Source organism: Rhincodon typus, chromosome 29 (assembly GCF_021869965.1).
Source record: "Rhincodon typus isolate 14 chromosome 29, sRhiTyp1.1, whole genome shotgun sequence".
In the NCBI taxonomy this organism is placed as follows: Eukaryota; Metazoa; Chordata; class Chondrichthyes; order Orectolobiformes; family Rhincodontidae; genus Rhincodon; species Rhincodon typus.
In genome coordinates this window covers 34,627,725-34,654,420 of record NC_063360.1, presented here as the reverse complement: position 1 = coordinate 34,654,420, position 26,696 = coordinate 34,627,725, and the positions used below count along the sequence as shown (strand labels likewise).

Genomic DNA, 26,696 nt, shown 5'->3' with positions numbered 1-26,696 from the left:
CCCCCTGCCACATTAGTTTAAACCCTCCCCAACTGTGTTAGCAAAAGCAGCCCCTAGGACATTGGTTCCAGTCCTGCCCAGGTGTAGACCATCTGATTTGTAATAGTCCCACCTCCCCCAGAACCGGTCCCAATGTCCCAAAAATCTGAGCCCCTCCCTCCTGCACCATCTCTTAAGCCACTCATTTATCCTGCCTATTCTTTCATTTCTGACTAGCACGTGGCATTGGTAGCAATCCTGAGATTACTATCTCTGAGGTCCTATTTTTTAACTTGGCTCCTAACTCCCTAAATTCTGCTTGTAGGACCTCATCCCATTTTTTACCTTTATTATTGGTGCCTATATGCACCACGACAGCTGGCTGTTCATCCTTCCCCCTCAGAATGTCCTGCAGTTGATCTGAGACATCCCTGACCCGTGCACCTGGGAGACAACATCCCATTCGGGATAACAAGGTGTAGAGCTGGATGAACACAGCAGGCCAAGCAGCATCATAGGAGCAGGAAGGCTGACGTTTCGAGCCTAGACCCTTCATCAGAAATGGGGGAGGGGAAGGGGGTTCTGAAATAAATAGGGAGAGAGGGGGAGGCGGATAGAAGATGGATAGAGGAGAAGATAGGCAGAGAGGAAACAGACAGGTCAAAGAAGCGGGGATGGAGCCAGTAAAGGTGAGTGTAGGTGGGGAGGTAAAGAGGAGATAGGTCAGTCCAGGGAGGACGGACAGGTCAAGGGGGCGGGATGGGGTTATTAGGTAGGAGATGGGGAGGAAGAACAGGTTAGGGAGGCGGGGACGAGCTGGGCTGGCTCCCAGACCACATACCATTCGAGAGTCTCGTTTTTGACCGCAGAACCGCCCATCTACTCCCCTTACAATCGAATCCCCTATGACTATAGCCTTTCTGCTCTTTTTCCCAAATATCCCACTGCCCAAGTGTATCAGTTCACTCACCTTCCCAGAGCGCAACTCAACTGCTCCCACTCAGCTCCGCTGCCGAAAAGAAGGACTTACCATCCCGGCAGCCCCCTGGTTCTCGCCGTCACTGCTCCCGCTGCTGCTGCGAAAATGTAGAAGACCTTGGCTAGTCACCTTATCTATGCCATTCATGACTTTATAAACTCCTATGAGGTCACCCTTTAGTGTCTTATGCTCTGGGGAAAAAGTCCCAGCCTCTCCTATAACTCAAACCCTCCAGTCTCAATACCATCCTTATAAATCTTTATCACATCCTTTCCAGTTTAATATGATCTGTCAGAATTAAAGTTTAAAATAACTAATTCTGTAACATCCTCCTTATCCAATACGCAAGTATCTGGAATTCTCATGCAACTGGCAATCAAATAGATGCCTCTATACTGCACAGTCCATTAGACCATAAGAAATAAGGACAGGAGAAGGCCATTCAGCCCTTCAAATCGCTCCACCATTCAATAGGATCATGGCTGATTCCTCAAGTCCACTTTCCTGCCTTTATGCTGTAACCCTTGTGTAGTGTTTGAAACAAGGTTGGCCAGGTGGATCTCATTGAGTATGAGTTCCCTGATTAGGGCTATTAACCTGGTCCAATCAAGGAGTCCTGGCTGACAGATATAAACAGGGGTGTCAGGCATTCTCTCCACTCTGGGGACTGGCTCTGAACGGGCTGGTCAGAGGCCACCTACTGTGCATGTGTAAATAAAGGGTGACTGGATGAGGGGATACCAGCCTCCATTGAGTTATTTCACCTTAATTACTCTTCTGATCCCCACAATTCAATATTCGAAAGGGGAAATCAGAATTGTAGCCGCCTGGAGATTTTCCCAAGACGGAGTGATTGACTTATTAGGACGGGAGTAAGTCTCCTCACTCTGGGAACATATTGTTTAGACACCTCTCTCTCTCTCTCTCTCTCTCCTCGCTCATGGCATTTATGAGCGGTGCTAGCCGCTTGTTTTTACAACATACGTTCATCTTGCATTGACGATGAGCCAAGTTCTCCCCAACGCCACTCGTCTTTCTCATATAGCTGGCAGATTTCTGGAACCAGTTGCCCCCATTCCCCATGGTTAATGAGTATCAGGGAGAATACTGTCCTTAGAAATGAAGACACTAGTCATACCAAAGTTCATTTAGAAGTAAACAAGATGGTTTGGATCATGTTTTCCCTTTTGGGAGACTGGGAACTATGCACTCCCGTCAGGCTTAGAAGCCTTGAGTAGTTTAGGCCCAGATCTCTAGGTTTTGAAGAATGACAGGAGATCTAACTGAGGTATAAAGGATGCTAAAGGGGATTTGCAAAGGGAGGATAAAGAGAGATATAAGAGTTCATGTACATTGCTCATTGAAAGTTGTGTAATAGGTAGACAGAATGGTAAAGAAGGTGTTTATTGCTCAGACCATTGAGTATAGGAGTTGGAACATCATGTTGAGGTTGTACAGGATGTTGGTGAGGCCTCTTTTGGAGTACTGTGTACAGTTCTGGTTGCCCTGCTGTAGGGAGGATATTGTTAAATTGGAGAGGGTTCAGAAAAGATTTACCAGGATGTTACTGGGGCTGGAGGGTTTGAGGTAAAAGGAGAGACTGAATAGGTTGGGACTTTTTTCACTGGAGCGTAGGAGGTTAAGGGGTGACCTTATAGAGGCTTATAAAATCATGAAGGGCATAGATAAAGTTAATGGCAAAGTTCTTTTCCCTGGGTGGGGGAGCTCGAAACTTGGGGATATATTCTTAAGGTGAGAGAAGAAAAATTCAAAACGAACCTGAGGGACAGCTTTTTCACGCAGAGGGTGGTTCACCTGTGGAATGAACTGCCAGAGGAAATGGTGGATGCAGGTACAGTTATATAATTTAAAAGTACATGAATAGGAAAGTTTTAGAGGGATATGGACCAAATGTAGGCAAATGGGACTAGTTCAGTGTGGAAACCTGGTCAGCATGAATGAGTTGGGCCGAAGGGCCTGTTTCCCTACTGTATGATTCTATGACTAGGATGTTTCCTGATGTGGGGCAATCCAGGCCCTGAGAGGTAATAGTTTTAGTATAAGGGGTAGCAGATTTAAAACAGAGGTGATGAGGAATTAAAACAAAGTTGCTGGAAAAGCTCAGCAGGTCTGGCAGCATCTGTGAAGAAAAAATCAAGAGTTAACGTTTCGGATCCAGTGACCCTTCCTCAGAACTGATGAGGAATTACTTCTCTCTAAGGACAATGAATTTGTGTAATTCATTACCCCAGAATGCAGTGGATACTGAGACAATGAGTAATTTTAAGGAGGAGATAGGCAGATTTTTAATTAGTAACGGGTTGAAAGGTTATGGGGAGCGGGCAGGAGAGTGGGGCCGAAGCAGCGATGAGATCAGCTGGGATGGTATTTAATGGCAGAGCAGGCTCAAGGGGCTGAATGGCCTCCTCCTCCTCCTGGTTCTTATGTTGCTTGATAACCCAGATTCAGCAACCACCATAGGGCCGTGTGGTCATTCAGCCCTCTAGCCTGTTCTACCATTTAATGAGCTCATGGAAGATCTTCTACCTCAACACAAGCTGAATCCCCCACCCTGGGATCAACTCAACATTCTCAATCCTGAATATTTAAAATCTTTATTCTTTCTTTGGATGTTGGCATCACTGGCAAGGCCAGTCTCTGAATTGTGTGGCTCTCTAGGCCATTTCAGCCCCACTGCAGGCTGTGGATATAGGGTTCACACACTCTCTAGTGCAGTTTTATTGATTGTTATTTGTTCACAGAATGTGGGTGCCCTATTCGCCAATGGCCAGGTCATCTCAGAGTTGATGTACATTGCTGTGAGGCAGAGCAGCAGATTTCCTCCTACATGAGCGAATGTATTGTTTTCAATACAATTAACAATAGTTTAATAGTCACTTGTACTGAGACTAGCCTTATTTTCCCCAGCTCATTACTTGAGTTTAAATTCCACAAGCAACTGTGGTGGGATTTGGACCTGTATCCCCAGAGCATTAGTTCTGAAGAAGGGTCCAGACCCGAAACATCAGCCTTCCTGCTCCTCTGATGCCGCCTGGCCTGCTGTGTTCATCCAGCTCCACACCTTGTTATCTAGTATGGATCTCATGATTATTGTCCAATGATATATCCACTGTACTACCATTTCACCCCATTAAACGGACTTAAGAACGGACCACTTACAGCTCATGGTGCTGGAGCATTCCAGATAACCACAGCTTTCTGCTGAAGACATTTCTCCTCATCTTAATCCAAAACATCCCGAAACTAACAGCCCCCTCCTACTAATCTCAACAGTCAGGGATCAACTCACTCATAGACCCGACCTGGTCCAGTCATTGAGGAAGGGTCATTGGACCCGAAATGTTAACTCTGATTTTTTTCCTTACAGGTGCTGCCAGACCTGCTGAGCTTTTCGAGCAACTTCTGTTTTTGTTCCTGATTTACAGCATCCTCAGTTTTTTCGGTTTTTATCAAAGAATTTCATACCTTTTAATGTGTTCACCTCTACAACCAAGGAGAGAATGGCCTATTCTATTCAATGTAACATTATATAACAGCCTATTTGGACTGTTAATCCAGAGGCCCTGGTAATATTCCCAGGACCTGGGTTAAAATCCTGCCACAGCAGATGGTAGAATTTTGAATTCAATAAAAAATCAATATGGAATTAAGGTCTGGTGATGACCTTGAACCCATTGTTGATTGTCGGATAAATCCATCTGGTTCACTAATGTCCTTTAGGGAAGGAAATTACCATCCTTACCTGGTCTGGCCTACATGCGACTCCAGACACACAGCCATGTGACTGACTCTTTGCTGCCCCTGGATGGGTGATAAATGCTGGTCAGTGACGTGCTCATCACATGAATGAAAATAACATTATAGAGTAAACAAAAGAGTCTATTCATAGTAACTGATGGTGAAAGTGTTTCTTGTCTTTTTTTTTCCAGTGAAGAGACAATTTGTTCTTTCTAGATGCCTCCATTACCAACTTTTGGTGAAATGACAGCTTCTGAGGGCACAGATCGGGAGGGGTCTCGATCAGAAGGTGTCGGACTGAAGGTCTATCTCTATCACCCCACAGCCCATCCTGGCGGAAGCTCCTTGGAATTTTGCTCCGGAAGCTACACAGCTGAGGAACTTTGTATTCTGGCAGCAAAGGCAAGCGGTAAGGACAGTCTGTGATTTACTGTCAGTCTCTGGGGAAAAGCTTAGAACCTGGTCAGGACTCTCCAGTCCCTTCAACACTACTCTACGCAAACTAAAAAGGCTTAATTGTTTGATTGATTGATTTATTGTCTCGTGTACCGAAATACAGTGAAAAGCTTTGTTTACGAGTGGGTACAGGCAGATCACAGCAGGCAAAGGATGTACAGATCAAAAAGACTTCGAGGCATACAGGTTACATTGCAGGTTACATTATTTGAGGCTAGAGTCCATTCAAGAGCCTGATAACAGCTGGAAAGAAGCTGTTCCTGAACCTGCTTGTGCATGTGTTCAGGCTTCTGTATCTTCTGCCTGATGGAAGAGTTTGTAGGAGATCATTACCGGGTCTGATGGGTCTTTGATAATGCTGGCCACCTTTCCACAGCAGTGAGCTGTGTAAGTGGAGTCCATGGATGGAAGGTTGGCTTCTGTGATGGTCTGGGCTGTGCACACCACCTTCTGTAGTTTCTTACAGTCCTGGGCACAGCAGTTGCCATACCAGGCCGTTATGCACCCGGACAGGATGTTTTCAATGGTGCATCTGTAGAAGTTGGTGAGGTTCCGTACGGACAAGCCAAATTTCCTGAGCCACTTGAGGAAGGAGAGGCCTCTTTCAACAAAAGTATGCAGCAGTTCTCTTAGGAAGCTTTTTCAAGATTTTGATTTGATTTGACTCCCTGGTCTGAATTTTCTTGCAGACAAGACCCAGTGTTGGGGGTTCCAAACGTGGGAAGGGGGCAGTTCAGATGGCGGAGATGATGTCATCATGGTGACTAGTAATCCAAAACCCCTGGTTAATGTTCTGGTGACATAATTTCAAATCCCACCATGGGGCACAGTGACATTTGTATCAATGAAAATCTGAAATTAAAACCAAACCCAACAAGTTCACTCATGTCCTTTAGGGAGCGAAATCTGCCATCCTTACCTGGTCTGGCTCCAGACCCACAGCAATGGGGTTGACTCTTAACTGTGCCCTGAAATGTTCTGGCAAACCACCTACTATTTGGGCAACTAGGGACAGGCAATAAATGCTGACCCAGCCAACAGCACCCACTTCCCACAAATGGACAACAATATAAAAAGCCCCAAGCAGAGCATGCAATTCCTGGTGTCCTGTTTCTCACAAGTACATGCTGCTCAGTTATCTGACCCTGTCTCTGGCTGTGGGGTATCACTGGCAAAGCTGGTATTTATTGTCCAATTCTAATGCACCCTCTTAAACAACCGGTAGCAGATCAACACAACAGAGTGGGCTATGAGATAACACAGTGTAGAGCTGGATGAACACAGCAGGCCAGGTAGCATCAGAGGTGCAGGAAAGCTGACGTTTCGGGTCTAGACCCTTCTTCAGAAATGGGGCCCCCATTTTGCTCTACATCTTGTTATCTCAGATTCTCCAGCATCGGCAGTTCCTACTATCTAAGAGTGGCCTATGAGACCTTTATGGGAGGTGGGTCGATGTTGGGGGTGGGGTGTAGGGAGATGCGAGGTGGCAGTTCAATGTCAAACTGGAATCGCATATCTGACAGATCAGCTGAGAACAGCTGGTGACCTTCCTTAAAGAACATGAGCTGGGCTTTTAACAGCAATCGGACTGCTTCATGGTCACTTCCACTGATACCGGATTGTTCTGTGTTAAAGTTAAGATTAAATAAAAACACAACAGTGTTGGAGAGTCACTAGGTGGGTCAAGCAGCCTCTGTGGAGAGAGAAACAGTGTGTCAATAGAGGTCAGTGGCCTGAAAGGCTACAGCATTCTCCGTTTTTCAGATGAGATATTGACCTCAGACCTAATTACATAGAACCTAGAACATCGAACAGTACAGCAGAGAAATGGGCCCTTGTCCCACGATGTTGTGCCGAACATGATCCCAAATGAAACTAATCCTTTCTGCCTGCCCTTGGTCCATATCCCTCCATTCCTTGCATATTGATGTGTTTATCTAAAAGTCCCTTAAACACCCCTATCGTATCTGCCCCTACCACCACCCCCGGCAGTATGTTCCAGATTCCTACCATTCTCTGTATAAAAAACGTGCCCCTCACATCTCCTTTGAACTTTCCCCCCCTCACTTTAAATGTATGTTCCCTAGTTTTAGACATTTCCACTCTGGGAAAAAAAGATTCTGACCAGCGACCCTATCTATCCATCTCATAAAAAACTGAAAGAACTGCGGATGCTGTAAATCATGAACAAAAACAGAAGTTGCTGGAAAAGCTCAGCAGGTCTGGCAGCATCTGTGAAGGAAAAAACAGATAACATTTCGGGTCAGTTCTGAGGAAGGGTCACCAGACTCGAAACGTTAACTCTGTTTTTTCCTTCACAGATGTTGCCAGACCTGCTGAGCTTTTCCAGCAACTTGTGTTTTTGTTCTATCAATCTCATAATTTTGTAGGCTTCTATCAAGTCTCCCCTCAGCATCTGCCGCTCCAGAGAAAACAACCTGGGTTTTTTTAGCCTCTCCTTATTGCTCATAATTAGCTGCCCTTTCAATGGATGTAAAAGGTCCCATGCCTCAATTACAAAGAGGAGCGAGGGAGTTTCTCTCTGGTGTCCTGGACAATACTAAGCATCACTACAGCAGCGTATTATCTCACTGCTCCTTGAAGGAAGGTTGTTTAGCACTAGTCTTTCTCAGATTACAGTAGTTAATCGTGTCTCCTTCAGAACTGTTTCTTTGAGTAAACACTCATCAATCTACTATTGGCTCATCCTTTTTTTTTTACATCTCTCTGAATTTTTTGGAACATTTTCCTCTTAAAGAGAAAGCTTTATAAATTCAAATTGTTGTTGTCGTATTTACCCAGGTGAATGCAGCAGGACCCAGAGGGTCAATCATAGACCATTGTCATTCTATTCTATGACTAGATGATCCATGCCTGTATGATTCACCCAGGTGGGAAAACAGGCCTTCTTGTGCACAGCAAGATTTCACAAACAGATGTGAAATAAATGACCATGAATCAGGGGAGATAATGGCCTAGTGGTATTATCATTGGATAGTTAATCCAGAGACCCAGATAATATTCTGGGGACCTGGGTTTGAATCCTGCCATGGCAGATGGTGGAATTTGAATTCAATAAATACCTGGAATTAAGAATCTAATGATGGCCATGAATCAATTGTCAGGAAAAACCCATCTGGTTCACTGATGTCCTTTAGGGAAGGAAACTGCCAACCTGACCTAGTCTGGACTACATGTGTCTCCAGACCCACAGCAATGTTGTTGATTAGGAATAGGCAATAAATGCTGCCTGGCCAGCCATGCCCTGATCCTGCTAATGAATTTTTTTAAAATTCTGTACTTGTTGGGATTGAACAGGACACATCCTGCTGCCCTCAGATAGAATCACTAACCCAGGGGAACATAGGTCTTTGGATGAATGTCTGACCAAGGGATGCTACACTTTACAATAGAACAATCTCTCAGTACCACACTCAGGCTGCTGGAGCTTAGCTAAAGCTCTCATGTCCCTAGAGTGGAGCAACATGCTAACACCAGGCTAAGTGCCATTTTTATGTATGAATAAATATACAGCTGATTTCACTTGCATTTATAAGGCCAGCTCATCACTGGCAGAAAGAGTCTACTATATCAACTGTAGTGGTTCAAGAGGGCAGGACACCATGGACTTCTCAAAGAGAGTTTGGCTGGGCAATAAATGCTGGCCCACCCTGCAACACCTACATCCTGTGAAAGAAATTTTAAAATATTATGATCTTTTGAAGTGTGTGGAAATATCATAAGGTTTGCTTGCATTAGATCTTCAGTGGTTAAACTCTCCAGAACAAATAGTGAGCTGAATCTGGGCATCACTCTTAATGCTGGGTCATTAGATTCTGATTTGTTTTTGTTTGGAAAGCTGAACAATCTCAGCAAGTGCTAAAATGAACAGAATTCTTGACATATCATTGAGCTTTGCATTAAATTTGGAGACTTTGGACCTATTGAAATTAGCATGTTGAAACTGGTGCTTTTTTACAAGAACTTCATGAGGATTAACCACTCATCATTGGAGTATTGTAATGATTGGATGACGAGTTTATAAACTATCCAGGACTGATCTGATGAGGCTGCTGGGAATGAACCAACATGGTTGTTTGATTCATGTTTACCAGTCAAAACCCAACTCTATCTCATTCTTTAAAATGGACTCCAGGGTTGAAATTTCACAGAATTGATTGATTAATTGATTGATGGATGCCAAATACAGTATTACAGAACAGTTACAGTCCAGAAGGAGGCCATTCGGCCCAATGCATCAATGCCAACTCTCTGCTAGAGTACCTCAGCTCCCATGCTCCTACTCTTTCCCCAAAGCCCTACACCTTCTCACTTTTTTTCAGGTATTTAGTCAATTCCCATTTGAAAGCCATGGTCACTGCACGTCAAGTTTACTCTTCTGTCACCTCTGACCCTTTTCCCAACTGCCTTGGTCTGGTTCTTAATGCTCTATCAATGGAAACAGCTTCTCCTTGTCTGTTCTGTCTAGGTCTCTCATGATTTTGAACACTCCTGTAAAATCTGCGCTCGACCTCCTGTTCCCAAACAATCTCTGCTCCTACCAAGCTGTCCACTCATCTGAAGTCCCACCTCCCTGGAAACATTCCCCCTACATTTACAACCTCCTCACAGTGCCACAGTCCTCTGAGGTATCTGTGTTCCTCTCACTCTCGTGTCCATTGCCAAGCACAGTAGCTCCACTGCTGGGGACTGTGCCCTTGCAACCACTTCGAGGGTCCATTCAATGGCTTCCAGTTCTGGAGTCATGGCTCACCCCACAAAATAGCAAGGGGGTTTCAAGGGAATGTGGATTACCTGAACCCCAAACTCTGGAATTCTCTCACTGCGTCTCTCCAGCATTGGTCTCACTTATCTAAGTCACTCATTAAAACCCTCTCTTTGATCAACCTTTTTTTTGTATCTGACTTAATATCCGCTTAAGCCATTTACTGTCTAATTGTACTTGATAATGTTCCTTCATCACACTAAAGGCGCTATAAATAAATTGTTTAAAAGCAAAATATTGCGGGTGTGGGAAATTGAAGAACGCTGGAGAAACTCCGCAGGTCTGACAGTATCTGTGGAGAGAGAAACAGAGTTAATGTTTTGAGCTCAGTAAAACTCTTGTTCCTGAAACAAGGTTCTGATGTTCTGAAGAAGAGTCATATGGAGTCAAAAGGTTAACTCTGTTTCTCTCTGAACTGCTAGCTGACCTGCTGAGTTTCTCCAGCTCCTTCTGTGTGTTTATTTTGTAAATAAGTTGATGTTACTATTAAAAAACCTCTTCTTCTCCCTCTCTAATGTCTTCACAGCCTTCCTAACATTCCTAACAATTATCACCAAGCTCCAATTTCCCTCTCAAACCAGATGATCAACTTTGAATCTTTTATTATCACTTTGGTGCCATTGTCTCAGTTCCTTGCCTCTCTGTCTCTGATATTTGAATATTTTGATCTCCCCGACACAGGTATTCAGCCAGTCTACAACAGCCTCTTCGCTCTTGCGACTGAAGATCTGAAAGTGTGGTACCCTCCCAGTCACATTTTCCAAGTCGATGCATGCAATCCACAAGTTGTCCTGTACCGGATCAGGCAAGTTGTGAACTATTGCGTTCTTTTTGCGATCATTAATGGTCGGTATAATGTTGACAAACGGTCCTTGCCATATTTCTTGTCACTGGGCCAATAGCTGCAGCAATAAAGAGGAAGGTTTTCATTTCCATGGTGTCTTTCATAATCACCAACCCCCCCCACCAACTCCCCCCAACCCAACCCCACCCACCCAAGACCTTTATAGACAATGAAATACTTTCGGAAGCGCAGTCTCTGTTGTAGGGCAGTAGGTAGTGTCTCAGCCTCGAAGCCAAAAGTTCTGGATTCAAGGCCTACTCCAGGATTTGATAGCCAAGCAAAAAGCCAATGGCTTGATTAACAGCCTGCACATCCTTCCAACACAAGCCAATGGCAGATGGTAGGAATGAGAGAGACAGAAGGCAAAGGGGCCATTTTACTGCTGTACTGTGTCAAACATAACCATAGACCAACACAGAAGTCCCTGAGTTACAAACAAAAAAATCAAAGTATTGCAGATGCTGGAATTTTGAAATAAAAGCAGAAAGTGCTTCAGAAATTCAACAGGTCTGTCATATCTGTGGAGAGAGAAACAGTTTTGAGTCTAATCTGAATTTTCTTCAGAACTGGAGGACTTGGTACCTGAAGAGAGAGAGACTCTTTTGTAATGTAGGAAATTGAGCATTCAATTTCTGCACAGCAAGCCCCCACAAACAACAATGAGATAATGACCACCCACTTTCTCCGTATGGTATTGTTCCAGGGTTAAATATTGGCGAAAACACTTTTTCTTTTTAATTTGTTTGTCGGATGTTGGAGACATTGGCTTGGTCAACATTTATTGCCCACAGAGCAGTTATGGCATAGTCACATTGCTTTGAATCTGGAGTCACATGTAGGCCAGACAGGGTAAGGATAGCAGTTTCCTTCCCTAAAGGACATTAGTGAACCAGATAGGTTCTTACTCAACAATAGGCCATCTTCGTCTTGCTGGTCATTTGTGCCACTGCACATGTCAGATATCGAATTTAACACTAAAAAAGATGAAGCGATGCTTGCACATTTTGATGCATTTATTTTTGAGCACTGGTTTATGTTACCAGCTACTTCATGCATATTTCATGAAATAAATTTGATTTCAACAGGAACCGCCAAAGACAGACATGACCTCTTTTCCAGAATGACTTTCTATAAGGGCAAGCGGACAATGAACCTATGCAATTCTTAGAATACACATTGTTGTACTTCTGCTTTTAAATGCTGATCATTTATAGGCTACTGGCTGCTGTGAAAATCATTTGTGTGTCCCCATTCAGAAACTGAGAGGAGCTTTAGGCTAACATTGAGATTGAATGAGTGTAATTAAAATTGAGGTAAACCAGAAAGTGGAGCCCAGCCTGGCTTTGGAACAGCTGAATGTAGGAGAAAGTACAGAGTTAGTTTTAATTTCATGTAGCAGACTCTCCTTATTTGACAAAAATAGCATTGTGCATTTATATAGATCCGCAACGCTTTGCAAGAACTTGATCAAACAGAAATTGATAATGAGCTACATGAGGCAGTAGAGGCAAGCTCTCTCAAAACCAGAGGAACATAAATAATAAGAGAAGGTGTAGGCCATTCTAAGTTATTCATTGTTATCATGTCTGATCACCCAACTCAGTACCCTGTTCCTGCTTTCACCCTAAATATACCCTTTGATCCCATCAGCCCTAAGATACAAATCTTAATCCTTCTTGAAAACATTCAATGTTTTGACCCTAAATGCTTTCTGTGGCAGAGAATTTTGCAGGCTCACCACTCTCTGGGTGAAGACATTTCTCCTGGTCTCAGACCTAAATGGCCAACACCTTATCCTTAAACAATGATCCCTGGTTCGGGACTCCCTGGTTTTTGGGAAAACCAGCAGCCGCATGACCTTGGCCTTGCTGTACTTGAATTTTGCCAAATTTGGATTTTGCCACATTTTGTGTCAACTGTTTTGGCCAGTAGATGTATCAGGTTGAGTGGGGCCAAGGGTCATTTGGAAATTATGAATAGACCAGCAATGAAAGAGTTAAGTCCAGCAATGTGCAGTACCCACCCAAATTATCCCGGTAAGTCACCTTGTAACTGAATTTTTAAAAAAAGATGGTTGGAGCTTTGTATAAAAGGTTGGTTAGCACACATCTAGAGTATTGTGGGCTGTTCTAGATACACATCTTTTGGGGAAAGCTGTAAAGGAGATATACCTGATGAGGCACTTCAGTTTTGTGATAGAGTGAAGACGCTGAGATTATTTCTCCTTAGAGAGAAAAGCTTAATGGAATATTTATATGATTTGTTTAATATTGTGAGATAGTCACTTGGTGGTACACAACTTGAGAATTGTGAGACAAAAAGTTTTCTCTCACACGCTCATCAGGACAGAATTGCATGAATACCAAATCTTACAGGGAATAAAGAGAAAAGATTCAGAGATAGTAAGAACTGCCGATGCTGGAGTCAGAGGTAACACAGTGTGGAGCTGGAGGAACACAGCAGGCCAGGAGCAGGAAAGCTGATATTTTCTGTAGGGAGATAGTAGGAACTGCAGATGCTGGAGAATCTGAGATAACAAGGTGTAGAGCTGGATGAACACAGCAGGCCTAAGCAGCATCAGAGGAGCAGGAAGGCTGACGTTTCGGGCCTAGACCCTTCTTCAGAAAATTTCTCTGATGCTGCTTAGCCTGCTGTGTTCATCCAGCTCTACACCTTGTTATCTCTTATTTCCTGTGGGGACCCTTCTTCAGAAATGGGGGAGGGGGAAGGGAGCTCTGAAATAAATAGAGAGAGGAGGGGTGGGGCTGGGGAAGGTAGGTAGGATAGTGATGAGAGAGTGCGGGTAGGTAGTGGTGGGGATTGGTCAGTGAGGTGGGAGGAGCAGATAGGTGGGAGAGAAGATGGACAGGTTGTGTCAGGAGAAGATTGCTGCTTTTTTGGGTAGTGAATGGTGATTGGTCGAGGCATTGCCATGGCGAATGCACCAACCAGTTAACTGTCAAGCTTCTGTTTAAATTCAAATTAGGCAAATTGACTGTGATTGGTCAGTGTAGTTCTATGGAGAATGCTCTATGGATTGGTTGTCCCCTAAGCTTTCATTAAAATTCAACCCAAGCGAGTTAACTCTGGCTTGACTGGCAGTCCCCAAGTTATTGATTAGTTTAAAAAAGGGGCAGTGTTAGGGTTCCTTATGGTAGACTGATTGGCAAGGTTAGATCACATGGAATACAGGGAGAACTAGCCATTTGGATACAGAACTAGTTCAAAGATAGAAGACACATAGAAGATAGAAGACAGAGGGTGGTGGTGGAGTATTGCTTTTCAGACTGGAGGCCTGTGACCAGAGGTGTGCCACAATGCTGGGCCCAGTGCTTTTCATCATTTATATAAATGATTTGGATGTGAACATAGGCGGTATGGTTAGTAAGTTTGCAGATGACACCAAAATTGGTGAAGAAGGGTCCAGACCCAAAACATCATCTTCCCTGCCCCTCTGATGCTGCCTGGCCTGCTGTGTTCCTCCAGCTCCACACTGTCTTGTCTCTGACTCCAGCATCAGCAGTTCTTACTATCTCTACTACCAAAATTGGAGGTGTAGTGGACAGGGAAGAAGGTTACCTCAGAGTACAACAGGATCTTGATCAGATGGGCCAATGGGCCAAGGAGTGGCAGATGGAGTTTAATTTAGATAAAAGTGAGGTGCTGCATTTTGGAAAGGCAAATCAGGGCAGTTCTGAGAAAGGGTCATCGGACCCGAAACGTTAACTCTGTTTTCTCCTCCACAGATGCTGCCAGACCTGCTGAGCTTTTCCAGCAACTTTGTTTTTGTTTAGGGCAGGACTTATACACTTAATGGTAAGGTCCTGGGGAGTGTTGTTGAACAAAGAGACCTTGGAGTGCAGGTTCATTTTTCCTTGAAAGTGGAGTTGCAGGTAGGTGGGTAGTGAAGAAGGCATTTGGTACACTTGCCTTTATTGGTCAGTGTATTGAGGATAGGAGTTGGGAGGTTATGTTGCAGCTGTACAGGACATTGGTTAGGCCACTTTTGGAATACTGCAGACTGGAGACATCACCACCCTAACATATTAATTCCTGAGCTTGGCATTTTACAGTCATGTAATTTAAGATACTGGTGTCCTAAATCTGACATATTCATCCAATAACTGATTAAAACTTCATTCTTGTCTTGAGAATTCTTTATTTGTTTGTGGGATATGGGCATCACTGATTAAGTCAGTATTATTGCCCATTACTTGTTGCCCAGAGGGCAGATAAGAGTAAATAACAACGCTGTGGGTCTGGAGTCACATGGAGGCCAAGTAAGGATAGCAGATTTTCTTTCCTAAAGGCATTAGTGAACCCAATGGGTTTTTATCTGACAATCGTCAAGGGTTTCAATATTATAGCAACGGTACATGATAAAAACACTCTTAATTCCAGGTTTTTTTTAAAAATCGGATTCAACTTACTCCGTCAGCCATAGCAACTTTGGAACCTTGGCCCCAGAGCATACCTGGGTCTCTGGTTTATCAGTTTAGCGATAACACCAGTATACCCTATCACCTCTCCAAATATGTTGCTGAATCTCAGATTGAGATTCTCACTGCTAACACTCTGCACCTTTGATAAACATCAAATCCAGAAGTAAAAGATTAGAATGAAGCACTGATATCCTCACAATTGAGTTGTTAGTCTTAGTTGAAAGCATGGACGGCAGACTTATTTGTATAAAACTGTAAACAGGAAATCTTACCCCGTTCAGTATGTACAGAGATAAGCACTGTAATAACATGCTCCTTCCTGTGTCCCTGTTAAAGATTAAAACAGAGTCTTCATCTTGACCGTGTTGACAGCATTGATCATCTTCTAAGTCCAGGTAATACATCAAAACTTAACCCCATAATCCAGGGAGTGCTGCACAGTCAGATGAGAGGTCAAATGTGGGCCCTTCTCTCTCTCTCTCTCTCTTTATCTCGGTTTTATTGTTGTAAAAGATTCCACAACACTGCTCCCAAAGAAAGGGCTAACATCTGGTAAACAGGAATCTCTCAATCAATATCAACCCTGCAAAAAAGTGTGAAAGGCCATTTAGCATTTTAGGCCTATTTATTGAGACATATTCTGCATCTTAACACCATCCGCCTGCCTTTGCTTGAAATCCTTTTGCGTCCCGACCAGCAAAAAATCTATTGATCGCTGTTTTAAAATGGTTAATTGCCACTCGTGGGATCTTGCTTGCATAGGTTGAATGATGTGATCGCTAAATTGGCAAACATCAATTCATTTCACAAGCAAGTTGCTGATCATTAAGCACTTTGGGAAATGTACTTTTCTGAAACAAATAAAGCAGAAATTGCTGGAGAAACTCAGCAGGTCTGGCAGTATCTGTGGAGAGAAAGCAGAGTTAACATTTTGAGTCTAGTGACTCTTCATCCGAACCTGGTTCCAGACCTGCTGAGCTTCATCGGAAATTTCTTTTTTTGTTTCAGATCTCAAACATCAGCTGTTCTTTGTTTTACTCGTTTTCTCTCCTTGGTTTTGTGAGAACTCTTGATTGAGACCTGTTTAAAATTGTAATTGACCTGAATCTTCAGGTATCAAGGAGTGAAATTGATAGCATTCACATTCATTTGCCTTGGAAGCTGACAACAATTTCGGTAGCCTGTGCGTGTGTAAGTAAATGTTAAAATTTGGAAGTTGTTGTCAGTGATTCTAAACATCTGCAGAGGGGGTTGTGGATGACCCTGAAGACTGCAGTCAATTAGAAATCACTGATCTGATGAAATTTTACACTCATGAGCTTTTAGTCTCATTGGAAAACCCTATGAGGTAAAGCTAAGCTTTTACCGATGCACTAATCTCATAATCACGACTAAATAGCATTATCACTCCAGCAAGAGTAATGTTCCATTTGTTAAATGTCAAGTCTCTCTGTTATGGCAAAAATTCCACGTAGTTTTTAAATTAATTATTCTTAAAATTGTATTTAATGAATTGTATCTTTATCTTAATCCCTTGTGCATGCCCCAAATATCTATTTTGCTTTGTGTGAAATTGCAAAATTGAAAACAAAGATGTTCTCTGAGTTTTGTCAATGTGTTTATTTGTTAACTTTGCTTGATGACATCATTGCCGCTGGACACCTGGAGATCCCCTTGACTTGATGACAGATTTAAAATTTCTCAGTAAAGGGGAAATCAACGCCTCAGCGATCACTAGACTTTGTTGAGCTGTTTTCTTAGAGGCCAGCAATGACCATATTCATGTCAATTTTTCTTTTATAAGTATTGCCATGGATGTGCAAAGATAAACAAGGAAAGGGTGTAATGAAACATCATCGTAATTTGAGTATTGCTGAAGATTTTCATTTTGCACCCGTCAGAATATTCATAAGAGTACTGGAATAACTTTTTGTACTGCTTGAGAAGCCAATACTGTCTCCTATAATATAAACAGACAGTGCTGGAGAAACTCAGCGGGCCTGGCAGCATAATATTAGTTTCTGTCTCCACCGACATTGCTGGACCTGCTGAGTTTCCTCAGCACTGTTTTTATTTCAGATTTCTAGCACAGTCACCTGTTTGGTTAAATTGAAATTAGCTATATATATATATATATACACATATTCTTCCTGTCAATAAAGAGGAGTTCAGTGTATTAATGTACATAATTTCTAATATACACAAATTGTCCACACAGCAAGCCCTTACTGAAATCTTAAGTTGGTTGCCAGCTTAGCACATTCATAAGTATTTAGCAAATGTTGTCCAGCCACAAAATCACATTTAATCTTGGATGGCAAGATGGAAAATTTCAATGAAATGTGCCATTTTTAAGCAATAATCAAGCTGTTAGACTAATTTAACTCTCCATCAGTTTTGGGAGGCCATTCATTTTGATGGACTAACAAATATGATCAGTCAGTAAAAGCATGGGTTGTCAATTGGTCAGATAATCCTTCAATTTTGTGGTGAATAGAGATGTTGTATTTGCATTAAATTGTGTCTGTTTGTGATCCTTTGAAGCACCACAGGACATTTCACCTGTTAAAGGCAGGTTATTGCTGAGTGCAATAGTTTAGTGATGATGACACTGGCCTAACTCAGAGTGCTGAGTTCAACATGTGACATTTAATTTAACCAATTTGGTGCTTTGTTGAATGCCACCAGAATAAAATGACCCCCAAAAGCTTCAGGCTTGTAACAATTCTGACCCGTTTGACAGTGAAGGGAATCAGCACCCCATACCTGGTCTGACTTACATGTGACTCCAGTCCCACAACACATCATTGTCTCACAATGCCCCGGGAACTTACGGATGAGTAATAAATGTTGCCTGGTTGCTCACATCCCATTAATGGGCCAGGGCTACAAACAGCTTGTGTTTATTTGGCTTCATCGAGTTTCACGGAAACGTTTCCCACTATGAGGCTTCATGGGAACCTCTGGCTGTACTGTCTTAAACTCATCTCATCAACTACCTACCTTCCCACGTTCTATCCCCATCTTACCTTGGCACTGTACCTGGAACAACTTGCTGAAATATCCCGGAATTAACTGATATCCCTGCCGCTAACATTAAGTTTAAGTCTGTTGCGCACCGAGACATTCTCTGTTCGTCCAGAGGTGCCCTGCACAGATGTTGACATTTGGCACAGACGTGGTAGAGAATAGAAAATTGGCACGTGGCTTTGCAAGCGGTGGTGCAGAGGCAGCAGGTCCACTATTTGCAGTCCTAGCAGTGGAATTCCCAACCCCAGGCCATTCCAGCCTACTCCGAGGCTGCCACCCAGGTCAGTGCGGACTCAGTGCATGGAGGAATACCCAAAGCTTTAGGAAGGAGGTCAATGACCTTCTCAATCTGCCAATGTTCTCTCTGATACCTGACACTCACTGTCTCTCTGTTACTGTACCTGCCTCCCATCAGGCTCCACGCTCTACCACTCTCACTACTGTCCGCAACATTTTCCCCACTCCCTGCCACCCACTCCAACCCCAACAGCAGTGAACCTGCCAGCCTTCTCGCAGGTGTTGATTTCCCCTTCACTGAGATATTTTTAAACTGGCATAAAATCTCCAAGGGTCCAGCAGCAATGATGTCATCAAGCAAAGTAAGCAAAGTGGGCCTTCCGACTCAATCACCTGCCATACCTCCCCTCCCATACCAACAGTACCAGCAGTGCCACCCACTTTCACCTCCCTTATACCTCCCTCTCTCTCATTCCGGGAGGACACCATCCCTCTAGAGGGCAGAAAGAGTCAATGCTGGTGGTGGACTGCCTCACATTTGGATCCTCACCTTCTTCAACAAAAGGATTCTTTCTCTGACAGCCCCGAGTGGCTGACTGACTGTGCCCAAGCCCCTGGACAGGTAGCAGAGGCTGCCCTTGGCTTACTGAACCCATACCCCCCTGAGTGAACACTACTCCCCTTGACTTAACAACCATGATAAGCTTCTTCCATTGTGGCTGTGCTAAAGACATGGCAATGCAGCAGCACTGTGAGCCCAGAACACAAGGCGAGGCAGGAACGCTGTGAGATTCCAGGTTGGCACAGAGTGAGAGAGAGCTAAAAGAACAAGTGAACAGGCTGGAGATGCACTCCAGTCCTGTCTGTGAGCTGGTTGCATGTCCTTGAGAGAACAAAGCCCTTGCTGCAACGTTACAATGACAGCTACTAGACCAAGGTACAGCACTGAAGTACAGGAGCATCCTGTCAGTGGATCAGAAACGTGCTGAGAGGTTAGCACGTGCTAGATGCCATTGTCTGTGGACGTGGGTTCTGTGTGGCTTGTGCTCATGGGCCACACCCTGGTGCCCAGTGTCCAACATGGAGGTCCTTTGGAGCAAGCAAGGAGCTGAAGTCTCCAGGTACCCACTCTGACTTCGACATCGAGAATTCTCGATGTCTATTTTGTGGTGGTGAGTAGCAGAACAGGAGGCTGCGTGTTAATGAGGCAAGATTGGTGGGTCGAAGGGCCTGCTCCTGTGCTGTATTGAATTAATATTGAAGATGTGCAGTTAATAAGGTCATTGACAAGCAATAATAAGAGGTAACCCATCACTGCTAGTCAGAAGCTTACCATGACACCTGGAACTCAGTTGTAAGATGCAATGAGTTGTTCCCATCATCGAGAGAGAATTCGCTGGACTTCTCATGCAATCCTGCCACATTTCTCATCATAGCTCACGTTGTTCAGGGGCACCCTATAAGATTTGGCCCCAGATCTCCTTCGTCTGCTGTGTTGTAATGCTGATGGGTTCACCTCTCTCCCTCTCTCTACATAGATTTTTCTTCCCCAATTGGTTTGAACAAGGCAGCAATAAATCCTATCGCTATGGTCTTACAAAGGATCACATTAACACCGTGTTGGATTACTCGGTCATCGACTACCTCTTTGCTCAGGTAAACGTGAATCTTTTATTGCTTAAGGAATACGAAGCAGACAGGGATCTTTACAACCTTAGGAAATGTCCATTGAATTCTGGGTCTGTTTGTGGGAGCCAAGAAGCCGAAGATTTCTGAGCGTAGTGGTGCAGGTTAATAAGATCATTAAAACATGAAAATTCATGGAATTCATTTGAGGAGGGATTGAATCAAAAAGGAGAGAGGTCTGGTTAAACTTGAGCCATATCTTGGTTACGCAACACTATGCACAACTCACATCTTCTCTTAAAGAACTGAAATAGGATTGGATGTTATGCTTTCCCGTGGGGGATTGGAGGAGGATAGGGGTGTCGGAATGGGAGGCTCATGTTCCTCTTGCATCTGACCCTATCCCCAATTTAGCACATTGACTCAATCATCAAATGGCCAATTCATGATCAGCCAAGGGGAAAACTGGCCAATTAGCATTAGGAAGTAGGCTCCATGTCTAGTTGAAATTCATTGAACCGTTTGCAGTTTCATAGAATCCCTGCAGCGCAGATATAGGCCAGTCAGTCCATCAAATCTGCACCGACACTCTGTAGAGCGTCCCACCCAGGCCAAATCCTATTCCCATAAACCTGCATTTCCCATGGCTAATCCACCTTGCCGGCACATCCCTGGACACTACATGGCAATTTACCCACGGCCAATCCACCTAACCTGCATACTAATGCCCTTTAGAGCAGGAAACTGCCACCCTTACCTGATCTGGCCTACATGTGACTCCAGACCCACAGCAATGTTATTGACTCTTAACTGCCCTCTGGGCAATTAGGGATGGGCAATAAATGCTGCCTAGCCAGTGACGCTCTCATCCCGTGAATGTATAAAGAGAAAAAAGTACCTTTGGACTGTGGGAGGAAACCGGAGCACCTGGAAGAAACCCACACATACACAGGGAGAATGTGCAAACTCCACTCAGACTCCAGCCTGAGGCTGGAATTGAACCCAAGTCCCTGGTGGTGTGAAGCCAGTGAGTCACTGTGCCACTACTTGGGTGTCGACTGTGGGTCAAGAACCAGAAATTGGTTCCAGTTACCAATTTTAGAGATAACACAGTGTGGAGCTGGAGGAACACAGCAGGTCAGGCAGCATCAGAGGAGCAGGAAAGTTGACATTTCAGGTCAGGAACCAGCCCCATCCCTCCTCTCTCTATTTATTTCCCAGCTCTCTTGCCCCTCCCCATTTCTGAAGAAGGTTCCTGACCCGAAACGTCAACTTTCCTATTCCTCTGATGCTGCCTGGCCTGCTGTGTTCCTCCAGCTCCACACTGAGTCATCTCCGACTCCAGCATCTGCAGTTCTTACTATCTCTGACAAATTTTAGAGCCATGTTTCCCTGCAGCTCTCTCTTTCTCTCCTTCATGACTATACCAGCCTATAGGAACAGGCCAAATAAAGCCTACAAGCTGCCAAATGCTGCCACCATCAATGATAGATGCTGTTACTACAAGATCCATTTTCCTGTTGGCAGAACCTTCCCACTGCTCTCACAGTGGATGTGTAAATGTTTCTGAGAATGAATGTTAAGCTCCAGAAAGGCCACTCCAACACTCACAACTTGTAGAAAATACAAACAGATCGCACCCAAAAAAAAATTACCACTCTACAGACAATAAGACATTGTTGCGAATTGTTTTTCCAAGCTATAAATGGGATAAGTTTCGAGGTAACTAGGAATGCTGCACTTGTTGTTCTGGAGAACTTCCAACAAAAACATTCCTCTGTCTTCGCATTTTTATTTTTTTTTTCTTTATTCATTCACGGGATGAGGGCATCCCTGGCCAGGCAGCATTTATTGCCCATCCCTAATTGCCCAGAGGGCAGTTAAGAGTCAACCACATTGCTGTGTGTCTGGAGTCACATGTAGGCCAGACCAGGTAAGGAGGGCAGTTTCCTTCTCTAAAGGACATTAGTGAACCAGATGGGTTTTATTGTCCCACATTTGCTGCATGTGACCCAGACCCCCCCAAACATCAGAGGGACCAACTGCAAATGTGGTAACTGCTTTGCAGAGCAGCTCTGTCCAGTTCACAAGCGTGGCTCCAAACTCCCAGTTGCCTGTCATTTTAACTCTGTGACAGGCCCCACTCTGACCTCTCCGTCCGCTGCCTCCTGCACAGTTGTAATGAAGCGCAATGGAAACTGAAGGAGCTGCACCCCATCTTCAATTAGGCACATCACAGCCTTTCACCCTCAACACTCAGTTCAACAACTTGAGATTGTAATGACTGGCCCCAATGTTTTTTTCTTTATCACATAATAATAAACGTTACATTTTCACGGAGTGAGGAAACTTCTCCGGATGTTTGAAAATGGTGGGAGGGTCTCAGAAGCAGTTGTCCTGCCTCCGTGTCAACAGATCCCATTATTTTCTGGCATGTGCAGAGAGAATAGGCATTCAATTCTCTTCAGAGGGAAATCCAACCGAGCAGGGCGAGTTGAATTCAGTGCTGAGCTCAAACAGGCTCTATTTTGGGTGTTGCTAGGAATTTAACCCGCAGTGCAGGAATCCCAAATTCAAGGAGGAAACGTAAATACTCCTGAAGGGTAGGCAATTTACAATCATGAGCTGAAGTTTTTTTTTAAGTCTCCTGCTCTTTAAACACACTGTGAGGAGGGGTGAGGGCTTAACTGCTTTTATTGTAATGGCGGTGAAGTGCCAGAGAACCATAGTGGGCCTTCAAACCAGCCTGCCTCACCCAGCCTGATGGTGGCATAAGCCCTGGCGGGTTTACTGTGTGTGACAGTTGGCCGAGTTAGTATATTTCCAAATTTGATTGACCCACCTTGGCAATGAAAATCAGGCCCTAGGTATTGGTAATTGATTAGCACGTACTGAGGTCCAAAAAACCAAAAGAACTGCAAATCTGTCCTCTTGACCCATCTTCTGTTTCTTGCTCCAATATCATCCGCTTTATTCATAAAATCCCTACATTGCAGAAAGAGGCCATTTGGCCCACCGAGTCCACATCAACCCTCCAAAGAGCATCCCATCCAGACCCATTCCCCCACCCCACAGTTCCCACGGCCAAGCCACCCAACTTGCAAACCCCTGGACTGTGGGAGGAAAACCACACAGACACGGGGAGAATGTGCAAACTCCACACAGACAGTCACCCGAAGGTGGAATCAAACCCGGGACTCTGGCACTGTGAGGCAGCAGTGCTAACCACTGAGCCACCCATCATCCCTTTCATCTCTCTTGACTTCCCACACAGCATCCTTTTTGTTCTTTGTTCTCCTCCCCTCTTCCCCTGACCAGAGGGAAAAATAGGTTAAAAAAGGATCAATAGTACTTAGAAACGGACATCCTGGTCATACCAGCGCACCGTTCTGAGGTTTACAAGATCAGTCGGACCAGTTTTACGATTTTCCCTTCTGGATTACTCCATTAAAACCTGTTACACCTCAAACCTTTCTCCAGGGAGGTCATTGATCTGAAACTTTGACTTTACTTTTCTCTCACCGTGAAGGTAATTTAGACTGTTGCATATTTCTACCATTGTCTGTTTATGGTTTACAGTTTCTCATTCACTTTGTGGCTTAGTTATTTGAAAACGACAAAAAGCACCTGAGTGGTTTCTTTCAAGGGGTGGGGTGGGGTTAGCTGTAACATATCACTTCCTGTCTGCACAGCCTACAGCAGTAAAGATGAACAACCAGATTTGAGTTTCAGGGGCACAAACAGAAATTGCTGAAAAGCTCAGCAGGTTTGGCAGAAGAAACCAGAGTTAACGTTTTGGGTCCGGTGACCCTTCCTCAGTTCAGGACCTGAAACGATTTCTCTTCACAGATGCTGCCCAACCTGCTGAGCTTTTGCAGCAACTTCTGGTTTTGTTTCTGATTTGCGGTATCCGCAGTTCTTTCGGTTTTTATTGAGTTTCAGAGAACTGACTCCACTTACAAGGGAACATTGCATGCACCTAACTCATACTTTTCTCTCAGAGATAGTAAGAACTGCCGATGCTGGAGTCAGAGATAACATGTGTGGAGCTGGAGGAACACAGCAGGCCAGGCAGCATCAGAGGAGCAGGGGTTTTAGGTCGGGACCCTGTTTCATTTTTCCAAAGAAGGGTCCCGACCCAAAACGTCAACTTTCTTACTCCTCTGATGATGCCTGGCCAGATGTGTTCCTCCAGCTCCACACTGTGTTGTCTCATACTTTCTCATTTGATCACGGCGTGGGAATGCCACAGGCTGTGTCGGTATTTATTGCCCGAAAACAAAAAAGTGCTGGAAATCCAGCAGGGTCAGGCAGCGTCCATGAGGAGAGAGCAAGCTAATGTTTCAAGTCGAGATGACTCTTCATCAGACCCTGATTTCCCAGAGGCAATTAAGAATCAACCACATTGCTGAGGGTCTGGAGTCACATGTAGGCCAGAATGGGTGAGGACAGCAGATTTCCCTCCCTAAAGAGCGTTACTGATGGGTTTTTACAACAAACAAATGGTTACATAGTCACCATTAGGCTAGCTTTTCACTCCAGATTTTTTCACTGAATTCAAATGTGTCCACCGTCTAAGAATTCAAACCCACTCTCATAGAGTCTCTGGATTACTAGCTCCATGATATTTCTACTGTGCCACTGTCCCTTCTCTTGAGTACAGGAGATTAACAGGCGACCTGATCAATGTGTTTTAAAATGTTACAACCATTTAATAGGATGGAACTATACTTTTAAATTCATTCCTGGGAATGTGAGCCTCATTGGTTGGGCCAGTATTTATTACCCAACCTTATTTGTCCTGGCAAATGTGGTGGTGAGCTGCCTGCTTGAAGCACTGCAGTCCTTGGGGAGTAGCCAGGTATTGTTAGGGAGGCAATTACAGGAATTTGACCCAGTGACACTGAAGGGACTGCAGTATATTTCCAAGTCTGGATGGTGAGTGGCTTGCTGTCGGTGGTGTTCCCATCTATCTGCTGCTTTTGTCGATCTAGTAGGTAGTGGCCATGGTTTTAGAAAGTGCTGTCAAAAGACCCTTGGTGAGTTAATGCAGTGCTTCTTATGGATGGTACACATTGCTGCAGAGCTGCAGATGGTTAACAAGGTGCCAAACATGGAGGCTGTTTCATCCTAGTGGATGTCAAGCTTCTTGAATGTTGTTGGGGTTGCACCCATCCAGGCAAGTGGGGAGCATTCCATCACACTCCTGACTTGCACCTTGTAGATGGTGGGCAGGCTTTAGGGAGTCAGGAGGTGAGTTACTCACTGCAGTATTCCTAGCCTCTGACCTGTTCTTGTAGCCACAGTATTTATATGGCAAGTCTACGTCATTATGTAGTCAATTACAACCTCTGTGATGTTGATGGTGGGAGTTTCAGTGACGATAATCATGTCCCTGTAATATGATTCCCTTTCTGCCTGGAACCGTCGAGTTCCATGTGTGGTAGGGACTTCCAGAACCAAAAGCCAGTCGCGTGAACCATATCAGTGTGCTGATCACCTTGCTCAGACTCTCCGAGCGGCTGTTCGGTTCCACGGCATAGACAGTGATAGATATTTATGCTGTTGAATGTCAAGTGATGATTGGAAGAATCCCTAGTGCAGGGAATTAGCTTTAAAATAGGAGCCAGGGCAATCAGGAGGAGAACAGTGAATCATTACTCATACACACTGTTATGATACAGAGAAGATCATTCAACTTGTCAAATCCATGCTGGAGATACAGAAATTCGGAACTTCTTTCCCCAGAAGCTGTGAATACTCGTCAGCCATTGGGAGCTTTACAGCTGAGAGAGCTAGAGTTCGGTTGGGTAAGGCTATCAAGAAACATGGAGAAGTAGGAAAATACAATTAAGTTGTAAATCAACTATGATCGAATTGAATATTACAGTCGGTGTAATGATGTTTTGAGCCTATATCAAAAATTGCAAGTCTCCTCATCCCATTCTCACAATTAATTATCCTCTGAGCCTGCTGGGTGAAAATCATCTCAAGTTCATCTGATACCATTAAAGTGTTGATGAGGCTGATGTAGGTTAATCAAAAAGGAAACTCGACCCTACTGCAAACATTTTATCGGGGTTTGCTGTCTGAGGAAATGTGCTTATCAAACTCACTCATCATTGCTTGTTTTTTTCTCTCCTCCACATTTAGTCACGCACTGACTTTGTCACTGGCCTCACTAAGGTGCCAATGGACCTGCAGATGCAGGAGGAATGCCTGGGAATGGCAGTATTGGACATAATGAGGATCTCAAAGGAGAAGAAGTGGAATCTGCAGCAGATCTGTGACCATGTCAGGTGAGATGGTGAAGGAGCTGGAGAATGGCTCCTCATTTCCCAACACTGCTTCCTGCCATAAGGTTAGATTCCAAACTGGTTCACTGTGCTTCCCATCACTATGAACCTCTCCAAGGGCAGTTCAATCTCGCAATATGACCAGCAGGAATGGAATGCGAAGTACTCCGATGTGTGCCTTGATCGCTTGGTGCCTTGTCACTCCTGCATAGTTTGGTACATAAAACATGGTCTTATTGGGCAGGTATTTTTGTAATTTCCA

At 44.2% G+C, this 26,696-nt stretch overlaps 1 protein-coding gene across 2 annotated transcripts in view; it reads left to right on the top strand.

The window, feature by feature from the left end:
* Window positions 1-26,696, top strand: part of LOC109911828 (tyrosine-protein kinase JAK2-like) — a 123,360-nt gene that overhangs the window by 34,110 nt on the left and 62,554 nt on the right. The window contains exons 2-5 of one of the 2 annotated variants that reach the window (XM_048614194.1): window positions 4,909-5,126; window positions 10,641-10,764; window positions 20,051-20,168; window positions 26,292-26,437. In XM_048614194.1, coding sequence (XP_048470151.1) covers window positions 4,934-5,126; window positions 10,641-10,764; window positions 20,051-20,168; window positions 26,292-26,437 — 581 coding nt within the window. In that variant the 5' untranslated portion in view covers window positions 4,909-4,933. The remainder of the gene's footprint in view (window positions 1-4,908; window positions 5,127-10,640; window positions 10,765-20,050; window positions 20,169-26,291; window positions 26,438-26,696) is intronic. The other variant, XM_048614195.1, reaches the window with a different exon arrangement.